This window comes from Haemorhous mexicanus, chromosome 30 (genome assembly GCF_027477595.1).
Source record: "Haemorhous mexicanus isolate bHaeMex1 chromosome 30, bHaeMex1.pri, whole genome shotgun sequence".
NCBI lineage: Eukaryota > Metazoa > Chordata > Aves > Passeriformes > Fringillidae > Haemorhous > Haemorhous mexicanus.
Window position 1 is genome coordinate 800,414 of NC_082370.1, and position 17,137 is coordinate 817,550.

Genomic DNA, 17,137 nt, shown 5'->3' on the forward strand with positions numbered 1-17,137 from the left:
CAAACCCTTGTCTGTAAAATGCAATAACACCACTGACCTCCAGAAACGATTTTAAATGTATTTCCATGGAGTAAATCTTGATTTTCAGAGCACCTGATCATGGATGTGACAGTCTGGTCAGAGAGAGAAGCCAGATAAACCTTCCTAGAAATTGTTCAGGGGAGTTTTGAGAAGGCTCAGAGAAAGAATCAAACCAATCTTGCAGCTGGTGTTTGGAACAGTTGTTTTCTCATAAGATGTTACCCAAGGGTGTTTTCTTAATTAGCCAGTGGTGTTGGGGTGTTGATTAAATGACCAATCAGGTGCACCTGTATCAGAAGGGTGTATAAAGGAGTGGGCTCCTGATAAACTGGGATGAGCCTGCTGGAGAGACCCAGAGTCTGTGTGTGCCTTGCTCCTGTTCCTGACCCAGCAGTGACACCTGATCCTGTGTAAGGGACATCCCCCTGCTGCCAGTCCCTGCCATCACTGCAGTCCCTGCCATCACTGACCCGTCAGAGCCTGGCCTGGAGGAAGCACTGTCGGACGAGGTGGACGAGGTGGAGGCCACAGAGGAGGCCACGGAGGTGACCGAGAGCCTCCTGAGGGTGGAGGACATGATGTAGGGCAGAACCACGGAGCCCGAGCGGCTCGGCTTCCTGTCGGTCAGCGCCGGGGGCTGCAGGGAGGGAGGGAGGGAACACTGTGAGCAAAGAGCGGATCTGCAGCAAGGCTGGCTCTGCACAGGGGCCTGGGCAGGCCGGGCCCAGCAGCAAGGCTGGCTCTGCACAGGGGCCTGGGCAGGCCGGGCCCAGAGGCAAGGCTGGCTCTGCTCAGGGGCCTGGGCAGGCCGGGCCCAGAGGCAAGGCTGGCTCTGCACAGGGGCCTGGGCAGGCCGGGCCCAGAGGCAAGGCTGGCTCTGCTCAGGGGCCTGGGCAGGCTGGGCCCAGCGGCAAGGCTGGCTCTGCTCAGGGGCCTGGGCAGGCCGGGCCCAGAGGCAAGGCTGGCTCTGCACAGGGGCCTGGGCAGGCCGGGCCCAGCGGCAAGGCTGGCTCTGCACAAGGGCCTGGGCAGGCCGGGCCCAGCGGCAAGGCTGGCTCTGCACAGGGGCCTGGGCAGGCTGGGCCCAGAGGCAAGGCTGGCTCTGCACAGGGGCCTGGGCAGGCTGGGCCTAGGGCCTCAACCTGGGGACACAAGGGTTAACAACAATAAGGGTCCTGCACTTGAGCCACAACCTTGAGCTTGGGGACAGAGCTGCTGGACACAAAAGGACCTGGCAGGACTGATGGACACAGCTGGACATGAGCCCAGGTGAGTCCACGTGACCAAAAAGGCCAAAGGCACCTGGGTGGGATCAGGAGCAGAGGGGCCAGCAGGACCAGGGCAGGGACTGTCCCCTGGGCAGGGACTGTCCCCTGGGCAATTGGGGAGCCCACATCTCGAGTGCTGTGTCCAGTTCTGGGCCCCCCAGTTCAGGAAGGACCTGGAGGGGCTGGGGAGAGTCCAGGGAAGGGAACAGAGCTGGAGAAGGGTCTGGAGCCCCAGGAGAGGCTGAGGGAGCTGGAGAGGGGCTCAGCCTGGAGCAGAGGAGGCTCAGGGGGGTCCTTGTGGCTCGGCACAGCTCCTGCCAGGAGGGGACAGCCGGGGTCGGGCTGTGATCCAGGGACAGGGACAGGAGGAGAGGGAATGGCCTCAGGCTGGGCCAGGGCAGGCTCAGGGGGGCACAGCAGGAATCTCCCCATGGAAAGGGGGCTCAGACACTGGAACTGCCCAGGGAGGGTTGGAGTGCCCATCCCTGGAGGGGTCCCAGGAAGGGATATGGCACTCAGAGCTCTGGGCTGGGGACAGGGCGAGCACTGGGCACAGCTGGGACTCCATGGTCTCAAAGCTCTTTCCCAGCCCTGATGATTCTGGGATTCTGTGACACCACCTCACACCCACCCACGGGTGGAAAAGGGGAAGTTGGGTTCCTCTGGAGCAAAACATGGCAAAGACAGGTTCCCCCACCAGAGTTATGACCCCGTACTGCTTCTCCACCCTCCTCCTGAGCTCCCTGAAGCAGGATGTGAGCCTCTCGTGCAGCGGCCTCAGCTGCTCTGTCAGCTTCTCGCCGTGGATCCGGATCCCCTCTGCCAGGAGAGGCATCTGAGCAGGGTGGGAGGAAGGAGCAGAATGAGCTGCACGAGCACAAACCAGCCCTCCTGCTCCCCAGAGTGTGAGCTCAGCAACTCAGATAAAATTAAAGGATTTAAATCAACATGTTTTGTGTTTGCAGAGGGGAAAACAAACAGTGACACTGCAAGGGAGCTGAGCTGCTGCCAGTGAGGGAACGTCAGTGCTGCAGCTCCAGGTGTTGAACAAATATCAACATTTTTCCCAGGCCAGGCTGGATGGGATTTGGAGCAGCCTGGGATGGTGGGAAGTGTCCCTGCCCATGGCAGGGGTGGCACTGGATGGGCTTTAAGGTCCCTGCCCACCCAAACCATTCCAGGATTCCCTCTTCCCCACTCCCCAGCGCCTCCAACTCTTTCCCAATTCCACACCTGTATAGCAATTTGTTGTTTGAGCAGCTCAATTTTGTCTTGATCTTCAGGATGTTCTTGGAGATATTTCTCTGTGAAGAAGGCCTGGAAGCACAGAGAGAAGGTGACACAGGTGACACAGATACTGCTTCAGGCAGCTCTGAGGACAAGATCCTTTAAGAGCAATTCACTGCCATTACTCCTCATATGAAACCCAAACTGTGCTGGCACCAAGCTGAGGGACAAAGAACCAGGGTTATTTGTTGGGAAAAGGGAACAAAGCCCACTTTTTGATTTTAAAAAATTATGTTTTTTCTAGAGAGACACATGGAAAAACACTTACTGCATCAGAAAGGTTCTGCTCAGTCCTGATCCCCTTCTCACAAACCAGCACTGATTTGAATAACTGAGGTTCCATCACTTCCACTTCTCACTTAAATATGAGTGACAGACCCAAAACCTCAAGTTCTGACTTCCAAAAGCCTCTTTATTTTCCAGCAGTCAGTGCCCCACAGCACACAAGCACAGCTGCCCCAAGGAGAGCAAAGCAGCTCCTGCTGCAATTTCCTTATTTCAGTGCCTCAATCCCTCGTTTTCACCTGGGGCTGGTTACAAAGATTCAGTAGAAATAAAGACCATGCTGGGATTTGGGCTCCCAGCTTCCTTCAACAAAGCACCTTTAGTCTCCACTTCTCCTGGGTTTACCTTTAATCAGCACAATCTGGTCTTGGTTTGAAGTGGAACAAACACAAATCCACTTTCCTGGACCAAAAACTTAAATTTGTGCCAATTCCCATGATGTATCCCATTAAAATGGATCCCAATTCCTGCTCAGAATATTTTTTTTCCCCTAGATAAACCCCCTAATAAGTTTTTCATTTGTTTCTCTGAGCTATTTCAGCCTCTGAGTATATTTTTTTTTACTTCTGTAAGACTGGACTGTGGTACAAGTTTATAGGGCTGGGGGTTTGATCCTGACCAGGATGGAGGTGAGCCTGGGAAAGGGCTGCTGGGTTGGTCCCAGAGGATTTTCCTTGAAAGTGCTTAATTATTGCAAGAGGAAAGATGTTTAAAAACCCCAACTTTGGGTTTTGGCTACAATGAAACAATTAAAACTCAGATTTTAGCCGCCCACAAAAGCCAAATGTTCTGCACTGATCTGCAGCTGAAATAGGAAAATATGAACCAGAAATGAGTATTTCCAGATGTGGCTGCAGAGATTTTGTGTTTTCTAGTTTTAACTGCTTTCCCACTTTTGTAATTCTAAACTTGATGTCAACCTTAATTCATAAAACGGGAGGATTCAGGGCCAAGTTCAGCCCTGGCAAAGCACCCAAACTCATCTGGAATCAGCAGAGTCAGACCCCAGATCAATCAGCCCTCTCCCAATTAATGTGTGCACCTCATTCCATGGGGCTGAGACACAGCTGAGGAGAATTCCAAGTGTTTTACCACATTCCACCCCCTCTGTGCAAACAAGAAGTGCATTCTGTGCTGGGCATTTCATCATTAGGTGGAGGGAATCAACAGCTAAAGTTAAACATCACAAAAAAGAACAACCTACACTGCTCAAGTGAACTCAGCTGAGTAAACCTCCACAGGAAATGCTGCTCTTTCCTGAATCATTTGCTCTGTTGCAAGACTCCAAAGACAGAGGCTGCTGGCAGGAGAAAGCCTCTTTAGCCTGCTCATTCCCTATTAATCCAGGGCAGAAAAGGCAGGATGGGGCTTTTCTCTGCTACCTGGGCTGCCCGAGCCCTCTGTGCCCCACAGGGCAGGAGCAGGTTCTCATCCCACTGCAAAGGAGGCCCAGAGGAGCTGGAGCCTGCCCTGAGGGCACTCAAGCTGAGCACTGCCACCCTGCAGTCAGTGCAAAGCTCTGCTCTTCATCCTCCTCTCCTCCTGGCTGAGCCCTGCACACACAGAGCCCCACACGGGGGGGCTGGGACAGCTGGAGATGGAACTGGACCTGCCACGTCCTGCCAGGTCCTTGCACACTGCAGGGGTCCAGGAGCAGCTCCCAGAGCCTGCAGAGCTTGGGCTGGAAGGGACTTCAGGGATCAGGGCCCTGTCCAGCCCGGCCTTGGGCACTGCCAGGGATCCAGGGGCAGCCCCAGCTCCTCTGGGAATTCCCTCCCAGGGAACAATTCCTGCCCAACATCCCATCCATCCCTGCCCTCTGGCAGTGGGAGCCATTCCCTGGGTCCTGTCCCTCCATCCTTTGTCCCCAGTCCCTTTCCAGGCAATTCTGGAATGATTTCTGTTGGAAGGGACCTTAAAAGTCACCCAGTGCCACCCCTGCCAGGGCAGGGACAGCTCCCACTGTCCCAGGGGGCTCCAGCCTGGCCTTGGGCACTGCCAGGGATCCAGGGGCAGCCACAGCTCCCTGGGAATTCCAGCCCAGCCCCTCCCCACCCTCTCAGCCAGGAATTCCTGCCCAATATCCCAACTGTGGAATGGCAGTGGGAACCATTCCCTGGGTCCTGTCCCTCCATCCCTTGTCCCCAGTCCCTCTCCAGCTCTCCTGGAGCCCTTCAGGCCCAGGAAAGGGTTCTGAGCTCTCCCTGGAGCTTTCCCTGCTCCAGGTGGACAGCCCCAGGTGTCCCAGCCCTGCAGAGGGGCTCCATGGCTGTGCCAGGACCTTCTCATAGTTGGTGTAGCCCCCCATGACCGCGGGGTCCACGATGCCACTGAGCAGCATGGACAGGGGGTGCACGGGCAGGCTGCGGTCCCAGCCCTGCTGCTGCACCACGTTGGTGATCCTCTCATTGGTCAGCTCCATGGTTTCTATGGCATTCTCCAGGGGGCTGATCTCCTCCTGAGGGACAGAACAAACAGAATTAACTTTCTGTAGAGTCACAGAATAGACCTTTCAAACCTTCATGCAAGCTTTAGGGAGAAATTCCTCCCTGCGAGGGTGGGGAGGGGCTGGGATGGAATTCCCAGAGGAGCTGTGGCTGCCCCTGGATCCCTGGAAGTGTCCAAGGCCAGGCTGGAGTCCCTGGGACAGTGGGAGGTGTCCCTGCTGATGGCAGAGGATGACACTGGATGATTTTAGGTAAATCCTGACCCCAACCATTCTGGGATCTCATGGCTCTGTGATTCCTTCCTCTCCACTGAGTAAGAAACTGAATAATTTGCTTTTAGCTGTGCCACCTCCACCAGTGGAAGGACTGGCACTCCCAAGTGTTCAAGGCTTTATTCCATGAGGGATTGGAGAGGAGGAGATGCAGCCCCCATGGAGAACTCACCGTTGTGACCTGTTTGACCTCAAACCACTTGAGGATGCCTGGAAAGGAATAAGCTGTCGTGTAGGTTGTTCTCTCTATCCACATGTTCTGGCAGAGAAGGAAAAAAAGGTATATGAGGCATAAGGAAAACACTGGCCTTGTAACTGAACCTTCTCTTGCATGGAGTGAGGCTGCAGAAGGAGCTGGCAGAGCTCCACAGCCATTCCCACCTCCCCTCCCTGGGGCTCTGCTGAGCCTGGGCTCTCACAGCACCACATTTATGGACTCTGATGGATGCTGAAGGCTCAAACTGCAGCTGTGGAGCCCCCTGACATCACCCCCAACTTCAGGGGCAGGCTGCAATGCCCTTTGTGTCTCCTGCTTTTTCACTCCCAACCTCTGTGGCCACGGGGGAGGGAAAAGGGGACAGTTTGGTCAAAATGCCACCAAGGAACCAAACAAAAGGCAAAGGACTCACAGCAAACTCATTGTCTGGATCCTTCTCTCCTTTCCTGACAGGTCTGGAGTGAGTGAACTGCTGCACCTCGTTGGCTCTGTAGTAGCTGGGAAGAAGCAGAGTAAAAAGGTGATTTCCTCACCTCCCATCCTCCTCACTCAAATGTTAAAGTGTTTCCTCACAGTTTGTGGGGAGGAATTCACACAATTTACACAAAATACGAAGGCACAGCACCTTGTGCCCAAGTTAGTGGGGAAAACACACACAAAATGTTGAGGGAAAAGAAAAATTAATTACTTTAAGATCTGTTCAGGAACAGGTTTATCTTTGTAATTAGGTGGCAGGTTCATCACAGGCTTCACAATGAAGCACTGCACATCTGAGCAGCTCTGTTAAGGATGAAAAACCAGGAATCCTTTTGGGAAAACAGGAGAGGACCCTTCCTGTTTCCATGGTCAGACTTTTCCACAAATCCCTGTGCTCCCATTAAGTATTTTTCTTCAAACCTGACTAATTCATCACAAATCACAGGCCTTATGCTGCGTCTCGCAGGCTCCTTGTGAATTAAAAACCCAAAAGGAAAAGGACTTTACAAATAATAATCCCAGAATGGTTTGGGTTGGAAAGGACCTTGAGGTTCATGCAGTGCCACCCTGCCTCGGACAGGGACACCTCCCACTGCCCCGGGGTGCTCCAGCCTGGTCTTGGGCACTTCCAGGTGCTGAAATTCCCTGAAAATGCTTGGGAGCCCTTGGCATTGCTGATTTCTCCTTTGGGAGACAAGAAAAGGGGCAGCAAGGCTCTGAAGAGGTTCTGTGGCTGCTTCTGGCTCTTCTCTCACCCCACAGTTCTTTACCAGAGGCTGCTGCTCCTTCCCTCCCACCTTTTAGATTCATGAAGCCAAGTGAACAAAGGAATTGCTTCACACTCAGCTTTTGCACCTGTGAATAATGACAGACATTAAAGAGATCTCAGTAATTGTATCCCCAAGCACAACAGCTTATCATGTTCCTCCAAAATTCTGCTCTGAGGACTGTGCTGAGGCTTTACAGGAGCAAAAAGCTGGCTGGAAAAGCAAGGCTGGAAAAGCAAGGCTTAGCCAACCTGCCCCCATGAGGAGATGGCTTCTGTGAATCCCCTGCTGTCTGAAGGGGCAGTGTGTAGGAATGTGCTCCTTGCTGACAAGAGTGACAAAATCATCTTTTGTTCCTTCAAAAAGGAAATAAGCCTAGAAGTTTCTCTTCTCAATCAGCCAAAAAGACACTTCATAGGACTTGGGGGACTTCACCTCAAACTTAAGGATAGCTAACTGGAAAAGAGCTAAAAAATCCCACCTGAGCAATTCACTAGAAAAAGAAGAGAACAAAGAAACTGATCACTTTGGTGAGGTGTTTACCAGGGGCAAGGACCTCTTGCACCTGGCTCGGTTTTTCTCTGTAAAGAGTTTGTTATTTAGCTTTTATTAAAACCTTTTTGTTTCCAACACTGCCACAGAAGCCATCCTGCTGATTTTCTGCCTTCTGAGGTAGCTGAGCTATCTTGGGTGTGAAACAGATCTCCAAGAGCTCATGAGGCCTGGCTGGAGGAGATGCCTATTTCAGCAGTGTTTCAGTGGGGGGTTAAGGCAGCCCCACAGATCCTCTAATTCACTGAGGCAGCTCTGAAGGACATTTTGAGAGGCACAGCAAAGTCACCCTGCCTGTATGAGGAGCCAGCTGGCCAGCAGGCAGAGCTGAGCCCAGAAGCCCAGAGCCAGGCTGAGGCTCTGAGCCCAGCTTTTGAGCTGTGTGTCCCAGCAGAGCTCCTCAGCCTGGGCTGGTGCCCTGCTGAGCCCTGCTCAGCTCCCTGGGCTCAGCTGGTGGGACTGAGCTGCTCTGGGCTGCAGGGAGCCCTGAGGCTCAGCACAGCTCACCTGGTGGCCCCAGTACATCCCTACCAAAAGAAGAACGAGGTGTTTTGTCATAAAAGAGCAAAAAAAAAGCCTGAAGAAATAAAAATGAGCCTGAGGCAAAGGAGGTTGAAGGAGCCTGAAAGCAAAACCAACCCAGGAGCAGCAAGGTCTGCCTAACACAACAGAGATCTGGGCACAGCTCCTCTGGAGGTGTTTGTGGGAGTGCAAGGAGATCCTGTCCCACATCCAAGCCCTGCAGCTGCTCCCTCCATCCCAGGGCTGTGCCAGAGCCCCGGAACCCAACACCCCCAAACCCTGGGGATGGGTCAGATCTGCCTCCAAACTCTGCAGCTCGGCTTCATCCCGAGCCAGGAACATCAGGACAAACACAAACAGATGCAGAGGAAGCAGCTGAAACAAAGCAGCAACAGAAGAGGCATTTTTGATACCAAGTTTGATCTCGAATGGATTTTAATTTCCTCTGTGGATTCAGTGCTTGGCAGGATTGCACAGGAAGCATCTGCTGTCACTGCCTGGGCTGGGCCTTTGTGCACAGGGCTTGAGGGCCAAAATGGACCTTCAGATTCTCCAGCCTGGCCTGCTGAGCACGGGCTGGAAGCCCAGGACTTGGCTTTCCTGGCGTGCATCCTCCAGGAGCCACTGACTGAAGTCACTGGCAGCAATCTGGAGCATCTCCACTGGCTCACATCCCAATTCAGAGGATCTTAAGCCTCGTGGGGAGCTTGGGACACAGCCTGGAGTCCCACCAGAAAGGGGGAAAATAAGAATTAAAAATAGTAAGGGCTCTTCACCCAGCAATTTTGAGTGACATAATCACTTCACACTTCTTACAAAGGGGAAAAACACACAAACCCCAGCACTTCATAAATGCTAATGGACTGCAAGGAGGAAGGGAGTGCCCCTCACTTTTCACAGCCTGAATTTCCCTTCTCGCACCCAGAAATACCCAGCTGGGTCCCACTACGGCCAGAGCAGTCAGCAGCACCTGAGTGAGAACACAGGAAGCCCTCCCTGCAGTCTGCTCCTCACCCTGCCAGCAACCTGTTTAACTCTGGCAGCCTTTAAATCCACCCTGACAGCCCTGGATAGCCCCATCTTCACGCCCAGTGCCTGCCTCACACCCCCAGCAGCAACAACCCCCTCCCCTCCCATCACTGCTGTTCCCCAGCTGTGCTGCTGCTGGAACAGGGAGCTCTGGGCTGTGCCAGCATGCCCCAAACCCAAAAGATACACTGTTTGGGGGAAGCCTTGATCTCCTCTGCTGGAGGGGCTGTGCTGGTCATCTTCTCAGCACTGGGGAACTGGGTCAGCAGCTTCAGGTTAAAATCCTCCCTGCGCTCATACTCCTTGCCACGGTAGATGAAAATCTTGTTCTGTGGGCAGGAGAAGAAAAAGGGAATTCAAATTCAACAAAGCAGAGGAACAGAGCTTCCCAACCCCCTCAGAGCTGGTTTATGGGAAAGGTGGATCCCAGCTGGACAGAAGAGGTGAGAGAAGGAACATGGGCTGAAATGAGGGCACAGCAACTCCTGGGAGCCAGGCCTGGCAAAGGGAACCTCAGATTTGTCTAAAAAATCCATTGCTGCACAGAGAATCATCAAGGAGGGCTGGAAAGGAGCTTTCAAAGGCACCTGCAATGAGCAGGGCCACCCTCAAACACGTGCTGCTGTCCCAGAGCCACAGGGCTGCTCACATCTCCCAGCACCACCAGGTTCAGCACAGCAATCTCAGCCAGGAGCTGATTCTTGTTACAGAATAAATGCACCAGGAATTTCTTAACTACAGGGACCTGCCTGCTGCCTGCCAGCCCTGGTGGGAGTTCCCTGAGGGATGTCCTGGGCACAGGTGGGAGTTCCCTGAGGATGTCCCTGGGCACAGGTGGGAGTTTCACCCCAGCCCCATTCCTGGCCACCAGCACCCACAATGTCACTCTGGCAGGTCTGTTCCACCCAACACCAGACCATGGCCAATCATTCTCCACTTGGCAGTGGTTCAGGAAGGGATGCATTCCAAAACACAGCCTGCAGTTGAAAGCCCTCCATGCCATCTCCTCACACAGTTCCAACTCAACATTCTTCTCTTTTTTTGAGCTTGGCTTCCACTGAAGACCAGAGCTTCAAACAGCTCCAGTGTGAGAAGATGAAATGGCCCTGAATTTGAAGCAACAGGAATATTTTCAGCCTTACTGACCCTGGATCTGAGTCATTCCTGTCCTCCACACAGATCCAGCAGTGCTGGAATAAGAAACACCTTTGCACTTGAATTCTTCTGTGTGGGACAAACTCTCCCTGACCACTGAAACAATCCCTGTCCTGAAAATGTGGTTGATTGAGGCTGAAAGCAATGGGATAAATTCCTCACAGGCTGAACATTTCCTAACAGCAACAATCACATTTCAGGGGGAGCACAAGCACAAAAGGTAAATTCTGCTTAAATCCATGGAAGAACTTATCAATCATCTAAAAAACCTGTTGTAACACCCAGACTCCACTTGAGCTGGTAACCCACAAAATTGCATCTCTGATTTGACTCTTTCTAGACACTGAAATGCTCTGAACCACTCCTGGGATTTAGGTCAGTCAGTGCCACTGAAAGGAAAAGGAGTTTGGCACCGAATTTTCTGGGAAGCTCTGCAGAAGTTGTGGCTTTCAGGGTCTCCAGCACTGCAGAAGTTGAGTGGGGAAGGATCCTTACCCTGAGGAAGGAGGGAAAACCCTGTCCATAGTATCCCACAGCAAAGTACTCGGGCTGAGGTCTCATAGCCTTCATGATGTTCTCATAAAAAGTGGCTCTTTTTTTCTGGAAAAGAAAACAACACCACACGTTCACTTTGGAATGCTCCAGGACTCACTCCCAGGGACAATTCCTGAGCTCTGCCCTCAGAACACACTTCACAACTGCTTTTTGATGCAGTCTCTCATCCTTATCCATTTACTTGATTAAATATTTGCTTTGTCTGGGCCAGAACCAACTTCATTTCCTGCTCTGCAGACATGAGAACAATGCCATGGCTTTAGGATTCCAGAAGGAGATTTGAAATCCTTCACTGTGGGAAAACAAATGAAATACAAATATATTCTGAAAGGGAGCAGACACAAATGGTGACAAATGTCAGAGAACTGGCAGAAATAAAACTGGGCAGATGATTCTGCTGTGGAAGAACATAAAGACCATCTGGTTCCATCCTTAAGCACTAAAAAGCAGAATTCAGAGCCAAGAGGATTCTCTAGCTCTATGCTCATGCCCAGCACTCTTACCACAGAAATAACAAGGTGATGAGATTTATGGAGCCTGAAAATACACCCTGGTTGTTGCTTCATTTGGTTAAGATCAAGAATTCTAAACATTTGCACATGGTATTATCATGCTAATTAGGAGGTGAAAAGACACTAAGAAAATATTTATTCTACTACTAACCTTCACAAAGCCAGGGGGTTAAGTTGGTTTGTTTGTCTTTAACATACATTTATTTAATGCTTGAACAGTATTAACTGAAGCAGTCAGCAGCCTGCTGGATGTGGAGGGAAAAGCCTCACCAGGAGATTGCCAAGTCCCTCGTAGTCAAAGACCTTGTTCTCGTACATGTCAGCCAGCTCCTTGCTCAGCTGAATGGCCTTTTCCCACATCTCCACCGAGGGTGAGGACAGGCAGGAGGGGAAGAAGAACACAAGCAACATGAAAGACTCAGATAAAAGCCTTCATTAGCACAGATAGGTCAACAACAATGCAGCTGATTTTAATTCAAGCACTACTTTCATGCTCTGCCAGGCTTCCCTCAGACTCTGTTGTGCATTTTTTTTTTTGTTTGTTTTTCAGGGATTATTACAGTCATACAGATCTTGTGATTTGGAGATCTGAGAGTGATTTACTAAGCCAGGTCTCCACTGAGATCCTGACAGGACAAACTGAGGCACTGGGAGGAGGAAGGACAGGTCTGAAGAGCAGAGAGAGAAGCCCAGGGGGTCTCCTCCTCCAGCAGCACTGGGACAGGGGTTCCTTGGGTTTGTCTCATCATGGGATCAGGGAATTTGGGTGGAAAGGGACCTCAAAGCCCAGTGCCACCCCTGCCATGGCAGGGACACCTCCCACTGCCCCAGGGTGCTCCACCCTGGCTTTGGACACTTCCAGGGATCCAGGGGCAGCCACAGCTCCTCTGGGAATTCCAGCCCAGCCCCTCCCAGGGAGGAATTCTTTCCCAAGATCCCATTTAAATTTCCCTTATTTCAGCTCAAAGCCATTCAGCCCTGGCAGAGCCCTCTCTCCAAGGTGCAGCTCCCAGGGTCAGTGCCAGCCAGGGAAGCCCAAAACCTGACAGGAACCCTCCCAGGGGAAGGAAGGAAAACACCTGCCCTGCTCCCATCCACCCAGAACCTTGAGCAGCTTCACCTTGCAGACACTCTTTGGCCAACACAGAAATAGGATTTCAGTGTCTCCAGACAAGCAGGTGCCCTGCTGATGGCAGTGCTGGGTTCCCTGTCAGAACCCCAGCCTGGTGTAGAACCACATCTGCTTTTCCCCTTTCAGCCAACCCCAGCCTGCCCCAACCACTGAGCCAAGAAGTGACCAGTAAGGAAATCCTAACTCCACAGCAAGGCAGGGTTTGCTGCAGGCCCAGGGTGAGCACTCACCTTGCCCCTGTCAAAGAAGGAGATGATCTCCTGGTAGAGTTTCTCCTTGAGCTCCTGCTGGGAGTACACACAGTAGGAGTCCCTCTGCAGCAGGTGAGGCACACAGGGCTTCTCTGACCACTGGGACAGGCCAAAAGGCAAAGGTGAAACAACTGGAACACTTGCAGAGAAATCCTGACAGGGTGACTCAAACCAAACCCCTCATGGAGGCAGAGGAAGTTTGGCAGGGACATAAACCTGAGACATTCTCTCTCAGCTCACTCCAGCAGGATGCAACAAACTGATGGTAATAATGATTTGTCTTTTATCATTATTATTTGATTATATCATTTTTAATATATTTTATAACATACTATTATTATATATCATAGATGATTATTTATGTATCATAATTGATTTAACTATATCATTTTATATAGATCATATTTATAACTATTTTGCTGTGGAATCTGCAAGATTGTGAAGCCCCTCAATGACCACTGGTACCTAGATGATTCAAAGTCCCATTAAAAGCAGAAAAGAAAGTGCTTTGGTTATTCTGGGCTGTTTGTGCCTCAGGAAACACCAAGCCCTGGGCTACCTGGAGCAGCTCAGCGTGCAGGAGCAGGGTGTAGGCAGCCTCAGTGAAGTTCTCACAGTCTGTGTGCAGGTCCCTGAGCTTGTACAGATACCTGGGCAAAGCAAAGCAAATCCTTGCTGTGAAGGACTCCTGCATGCAAGGGAGCTGCAGGGGAACAGAGGCTGGCTCAGGCTCAGGGACACGGCCTACCTGATGTAAATGTCCTCTCGCTTCTTCTCCTTGTAGAAATTCTGCCAACAAGAGACAAGTCAAACACTGGCAGTGCAGAGCACCCCAGATCTGCAGAATCATCTCCAGACAGGTAACCTGAGCAGCAGTTTTAGGCATTTCAGGGATATTTGCTGTCATTTTGGCTCTTCAGCCCTGGGACCATCCCTTCATACCAGAGGGGCACCAGCACCTCCAGAAAGGGACAAATCAGAGAAATCTTGTCTGAAGTGATACAGGCTCTTTGCAGGGGAACAGGGATCCCAGCCAGGCACCTTCTCTACCCATGTCCCAGGGCTCCAGACTGGGAGGATCAGCCAAGGACTTGATTCTGTGATTATAGCTCCAGAGCCTGACTTGAGCACACCATGAACCAAAAATGGCGAGAGGATTTCATTAAAATCCTCCTCTCGATTAAAAATAATTCCAAGGACGTCTAGAAAAGCCATGGGGAGGTGCCCAAAGCCCAGGGGAGGTGTCCCCTGTCTGGGGGAGGTGTCCTCAGCCCAGGGAGGGGTCCCCAGCCCAGGTGATGAGTCCCCAGCCCAGGGAGGTGTCCCAGGGACAGGTCCCCAGCCCAGGTGATGATTCCCCAGCCCAGGGGATGATTCCCCAGCCCAGGGAGGTGTCCCCAGCCCTACCAGCACGTTGACAGTGCAGCTCATGCGGTTCTCCTTGCTCTCATCGTGCATGATGGTCCTGTAGTCCAGCAGGTTCTCCAGGAGGCTGCTGACCAGCAGGGCAAACACCTCTCCTGGGGCTGCCAGGTACTTGTGCTTCCTGCAGTGCTCCAGCAGCCTGCAGGACACCAGAACACTCAGCTGGGCCTCTCAGCACTGGTGAATGGGATTTTGGGGTGAATTACCCCAATTTCAGTGTGAGTTACCCAATTTCACTGGATGGACACTCAGTGCTGGACACCCACACCTGAGACAGACAACTCAGGCAGGGCAAGACAGCACTTGCTGGTCAAAAAAAATGGAGTTTTTGTTGCTGTAAGCTCCAATTTTGCTTTAATTTTGAGCCTTTGAATCCTTTGAACTCAGTGTCTGTTCTGTCTCTTGATTTTATCTCTTGCTCACCACGACTCTGGATCACACACAGGCAATGAAGCCAGGACCTGGCCATAAAGCAATTCTTCTCGGAAGTACCAGATTACATTGAAGCTGATTAGATTCAAATAGACATTTCATACATTTCTTGTCACTAAAATTCTTTATTAGAATTAGGTGATTCTGCTGATTACATGGAATTCTCTTATAGCAATCTCAAAAAATACATGGCAGATTCATTACTCAATAATTTTCCAAAATCACCCGATTACTTCCCCCTGCAGCCCCCTGCCCAGTCTGGCAGCTGCCTCTGAACTCCCTCTCCAGTCTGGGGCAGTTCAAAGTGCAGAATAAAGCCCTGATTTGTGGGCAGCCAGCCCCAGAACACCTGCACAGCACTAAGATCACTGCAGCTGCAGCAGCCTCCTGCTCACTGCATTAATTAATGAATTAGGGCTTCTTTGCATGAGGAAAGCAGCCCACTAAAGTGTGAAAAAATAGATAATATTTCAATAATATATATAATATAAATTGATATAAAACCATATGTAAATAATATATAAAATATAAAATAATTTTAAAATATAATATATAGGTAATATATAATATGAAACATAAAAGAAAATATAAAACATATAAATAATATATAAATAATATATATCATATCATATCATACATATAAAATAATATATACTATATAAATAATATATAAAATATAAAATAATGTAAAACTATATAATATATAAATATATAATATAAAATAATAAATGTAATATAATAAAATTAATTTATTTGTTATTTATTAAAATATTTTCTTATCTATTATAAAAGAATAAGTGCAATATAAATAGACAGTAATAAAAATATATAATATATAAAATATAAAATAATATAAAAATATGAAATATATAAATAATATCTACAAAATAAAAGCTACAAAATAAAACTCACAGTTTCTCCAGCAGGACCTTGTACTGCTCATCCCCTCGGCCCCCCTCCACCTCCTGGTCCAGCCTGGTGATCAGCTCGTTCTCAAACTGGAAAGGCAAAACCCAGTGAAGCAGGGAGAGCTCCCAAGGGCAGAGTGGGCACCAGGAGCAGGGCTGGCAGCAGGAGCACGGCTGGCACCAGGGGCAGGGCAGGCAGCAGAAGCAAGGCTGGCACCAGGAGCAGGGCTGGCAGCAGGGGCAGGGCGGGCACCAGGAGCAGGGCTGGCAGCAGGGGCAGGGCGGGCACCAGGAGCAGGGCTGGCAGCAGGGGCAGGGCGGGCACCAGGAGCAGGGCTGGCAGCAGGGGCAGGGCTGGCAGCAGGGGCAGGGCGGGCACCAGGAGCAGGGCTGGCAGCAGGGGCAGGGCCGGCAGCAGGGGCAGGGCGGGCACCAGGAGCAGGGCTGGCACCAGGAGCAGGGCTGGCACCAGGAGCAGGGCTGGCACCAGGAGCAGGGCGGGCACCAGGGGCAGGGCGGGCACCAGGGGCAGGGCGGGCACCAGGGGCACGGCTGGCACCAGGAGCAGGGAAAGCTCCCAGGACCAGGGCGGGCACCAGGAGCAGCCCGGGGGCTCGGAGCCTCCCCAGACTCACTGGCTCTGCAGGCCAGGCTCAGGCTCCTCCCAGGGCCGAGGCAGAATCAAAGGATAAAACACCAAAAGCCAAGATTGAAGGAACTGCCAGCGCTGCCTCTCTGCCCCCACAGCCACGCTCTGGGGCATTCAAACTCCCTGAGACCCCTGAGCTCTGACTGCCAGCAGCTCTGCAGAGTCACCACTGCCAAAGCCTCTCCTGGGGGATTCATGTTGTTGTTGTAAAGGTCAATAAATTGCTAAAATTACATTTTAGAGCCTCTGAGGGTCTCCAAACTCTTCCCAGTTTAGAGGTGAGCACTGACAGCTCTGCAAACGGAGGGAAAGGTGAGAAAAGGGGAATTCAGGGATTATCAAAGGCATGGAGAGGCTCAGGCAGGACAGAACTGGAAAGTCCTGAACCCTACAAAGCACAGGGACTTTCGCAAGGGGCTGGGCACAATTCTGGGTGGGGATTTTTTGTTTGTTTAAATACTCCATTTTTCTTCTGCCCTATGGACAATGTAGAACATCTGTATTGAGGATACCAGTATTGTGTATATATTGCAAATACATGTATTATAGTGTATCTATAGAGATAATTTTATATACATATTATTTTATAGCCACATATAATGAATATACAATTACATTGTGCATAATACTGTATATATAATGTTATATATTAAAATATTGTCTTTTAACATATTTCATACATGTTTCATATTATATTCATGATTATATAATTATTTCATTATTATATATATTATTATATAATTACGTCATTATGATATAATGAATATGCAATTACATTGTGCATAATACTGTATATATAGTATTATCTATTAAAATATTGTGTCTTTTTACATATTATATATTTCAAATTATATTCATTATTATTTATATATATATCATATTATATATAAGATTAGATCATTATTTCATTATGATACATATATTTTATATTATATTGCATTTAATATCTATATATTTTTTAATATATTGTATTA

At 50.3% G+C, this 17,137-nt stretch overlaps 1 protein-coding gene across 6 annotated transcripts in view; it reads right to left on the reverse strand.

Moving 5' to 3' along the window:
• The window catches only part of DOCK5 (dedicator of cytokinesis 5), an 80,636-nt gene that overhangs the window by 12,210 nt on the left and 51,289 nt on the right, over positions 1 to 17,137 (reverse strand). For 5 of the 6 annotated variants that reach the window (XM_059870749.1, XM_059870751.1, XM_059870748.1 and 2 more), the window contains 15 exons: positions 15,519 to 15,604; positions 14,157 to 14,313; positions 13,498 to 13,538; positions 13,309 to 13,399; positions 12,729 to 12,848; positions 11,637 to 11,726; positions 10,795 to 10,899; positions 9,332 to 9,473; positions 6,486 to 6,567; positions 6,210 to 6,294; positions 5,753 to 5,839; positions 5,143 to 5,319; positions 2,523 to 2,606; positions 1,987 to 2,124; positions 492 to 658 (listed from right to left, as the gene is read on the reverse strand). In XM_059870749.1, coding sequence (XP_059726732.1) covers positions 492 to 658; positions 1,987 to 2,124; positions 2,523 to 2,606; positions 5,143 to 5,319; positions 5,753 to 5,839; positions 6,210 to 6,294; positions 6,486 to 6,567; positions 9,332 to 9,473; positions 10,795 to 10,899; positions 11,637 to 11,726; positions 12,729 to 12,848; positions 13,309 to 13,399; positions 13,498 to 13,538; positions 14,157 to 14,313; positions 15,519 to 15,604 — 1,652 coding nt within the window. Of the gene's footprint in view, positions 1 to 491; positions 659 to 1,986; positions 2,125 to 2,522; positions 2,607 to 5,142; positions 5,320 to 5,752; positions 5,840 to 6,209; positions 6,295 to 6,485; positions 6,568 to 9,331; positions 9,474 to 10,794; positions 10,900 to 11,636; positions 11,727 to 12,728; positions 12,849 to 13,308; positions 13,400 to 13,497; positions 13,539 to 14,156; positions 14,314 to 15,518; positions 15,605 to 17,137 lie in introns of those variants that run through there. The other variant, XR_009489790.1, reaches the window with a different exon arrangement.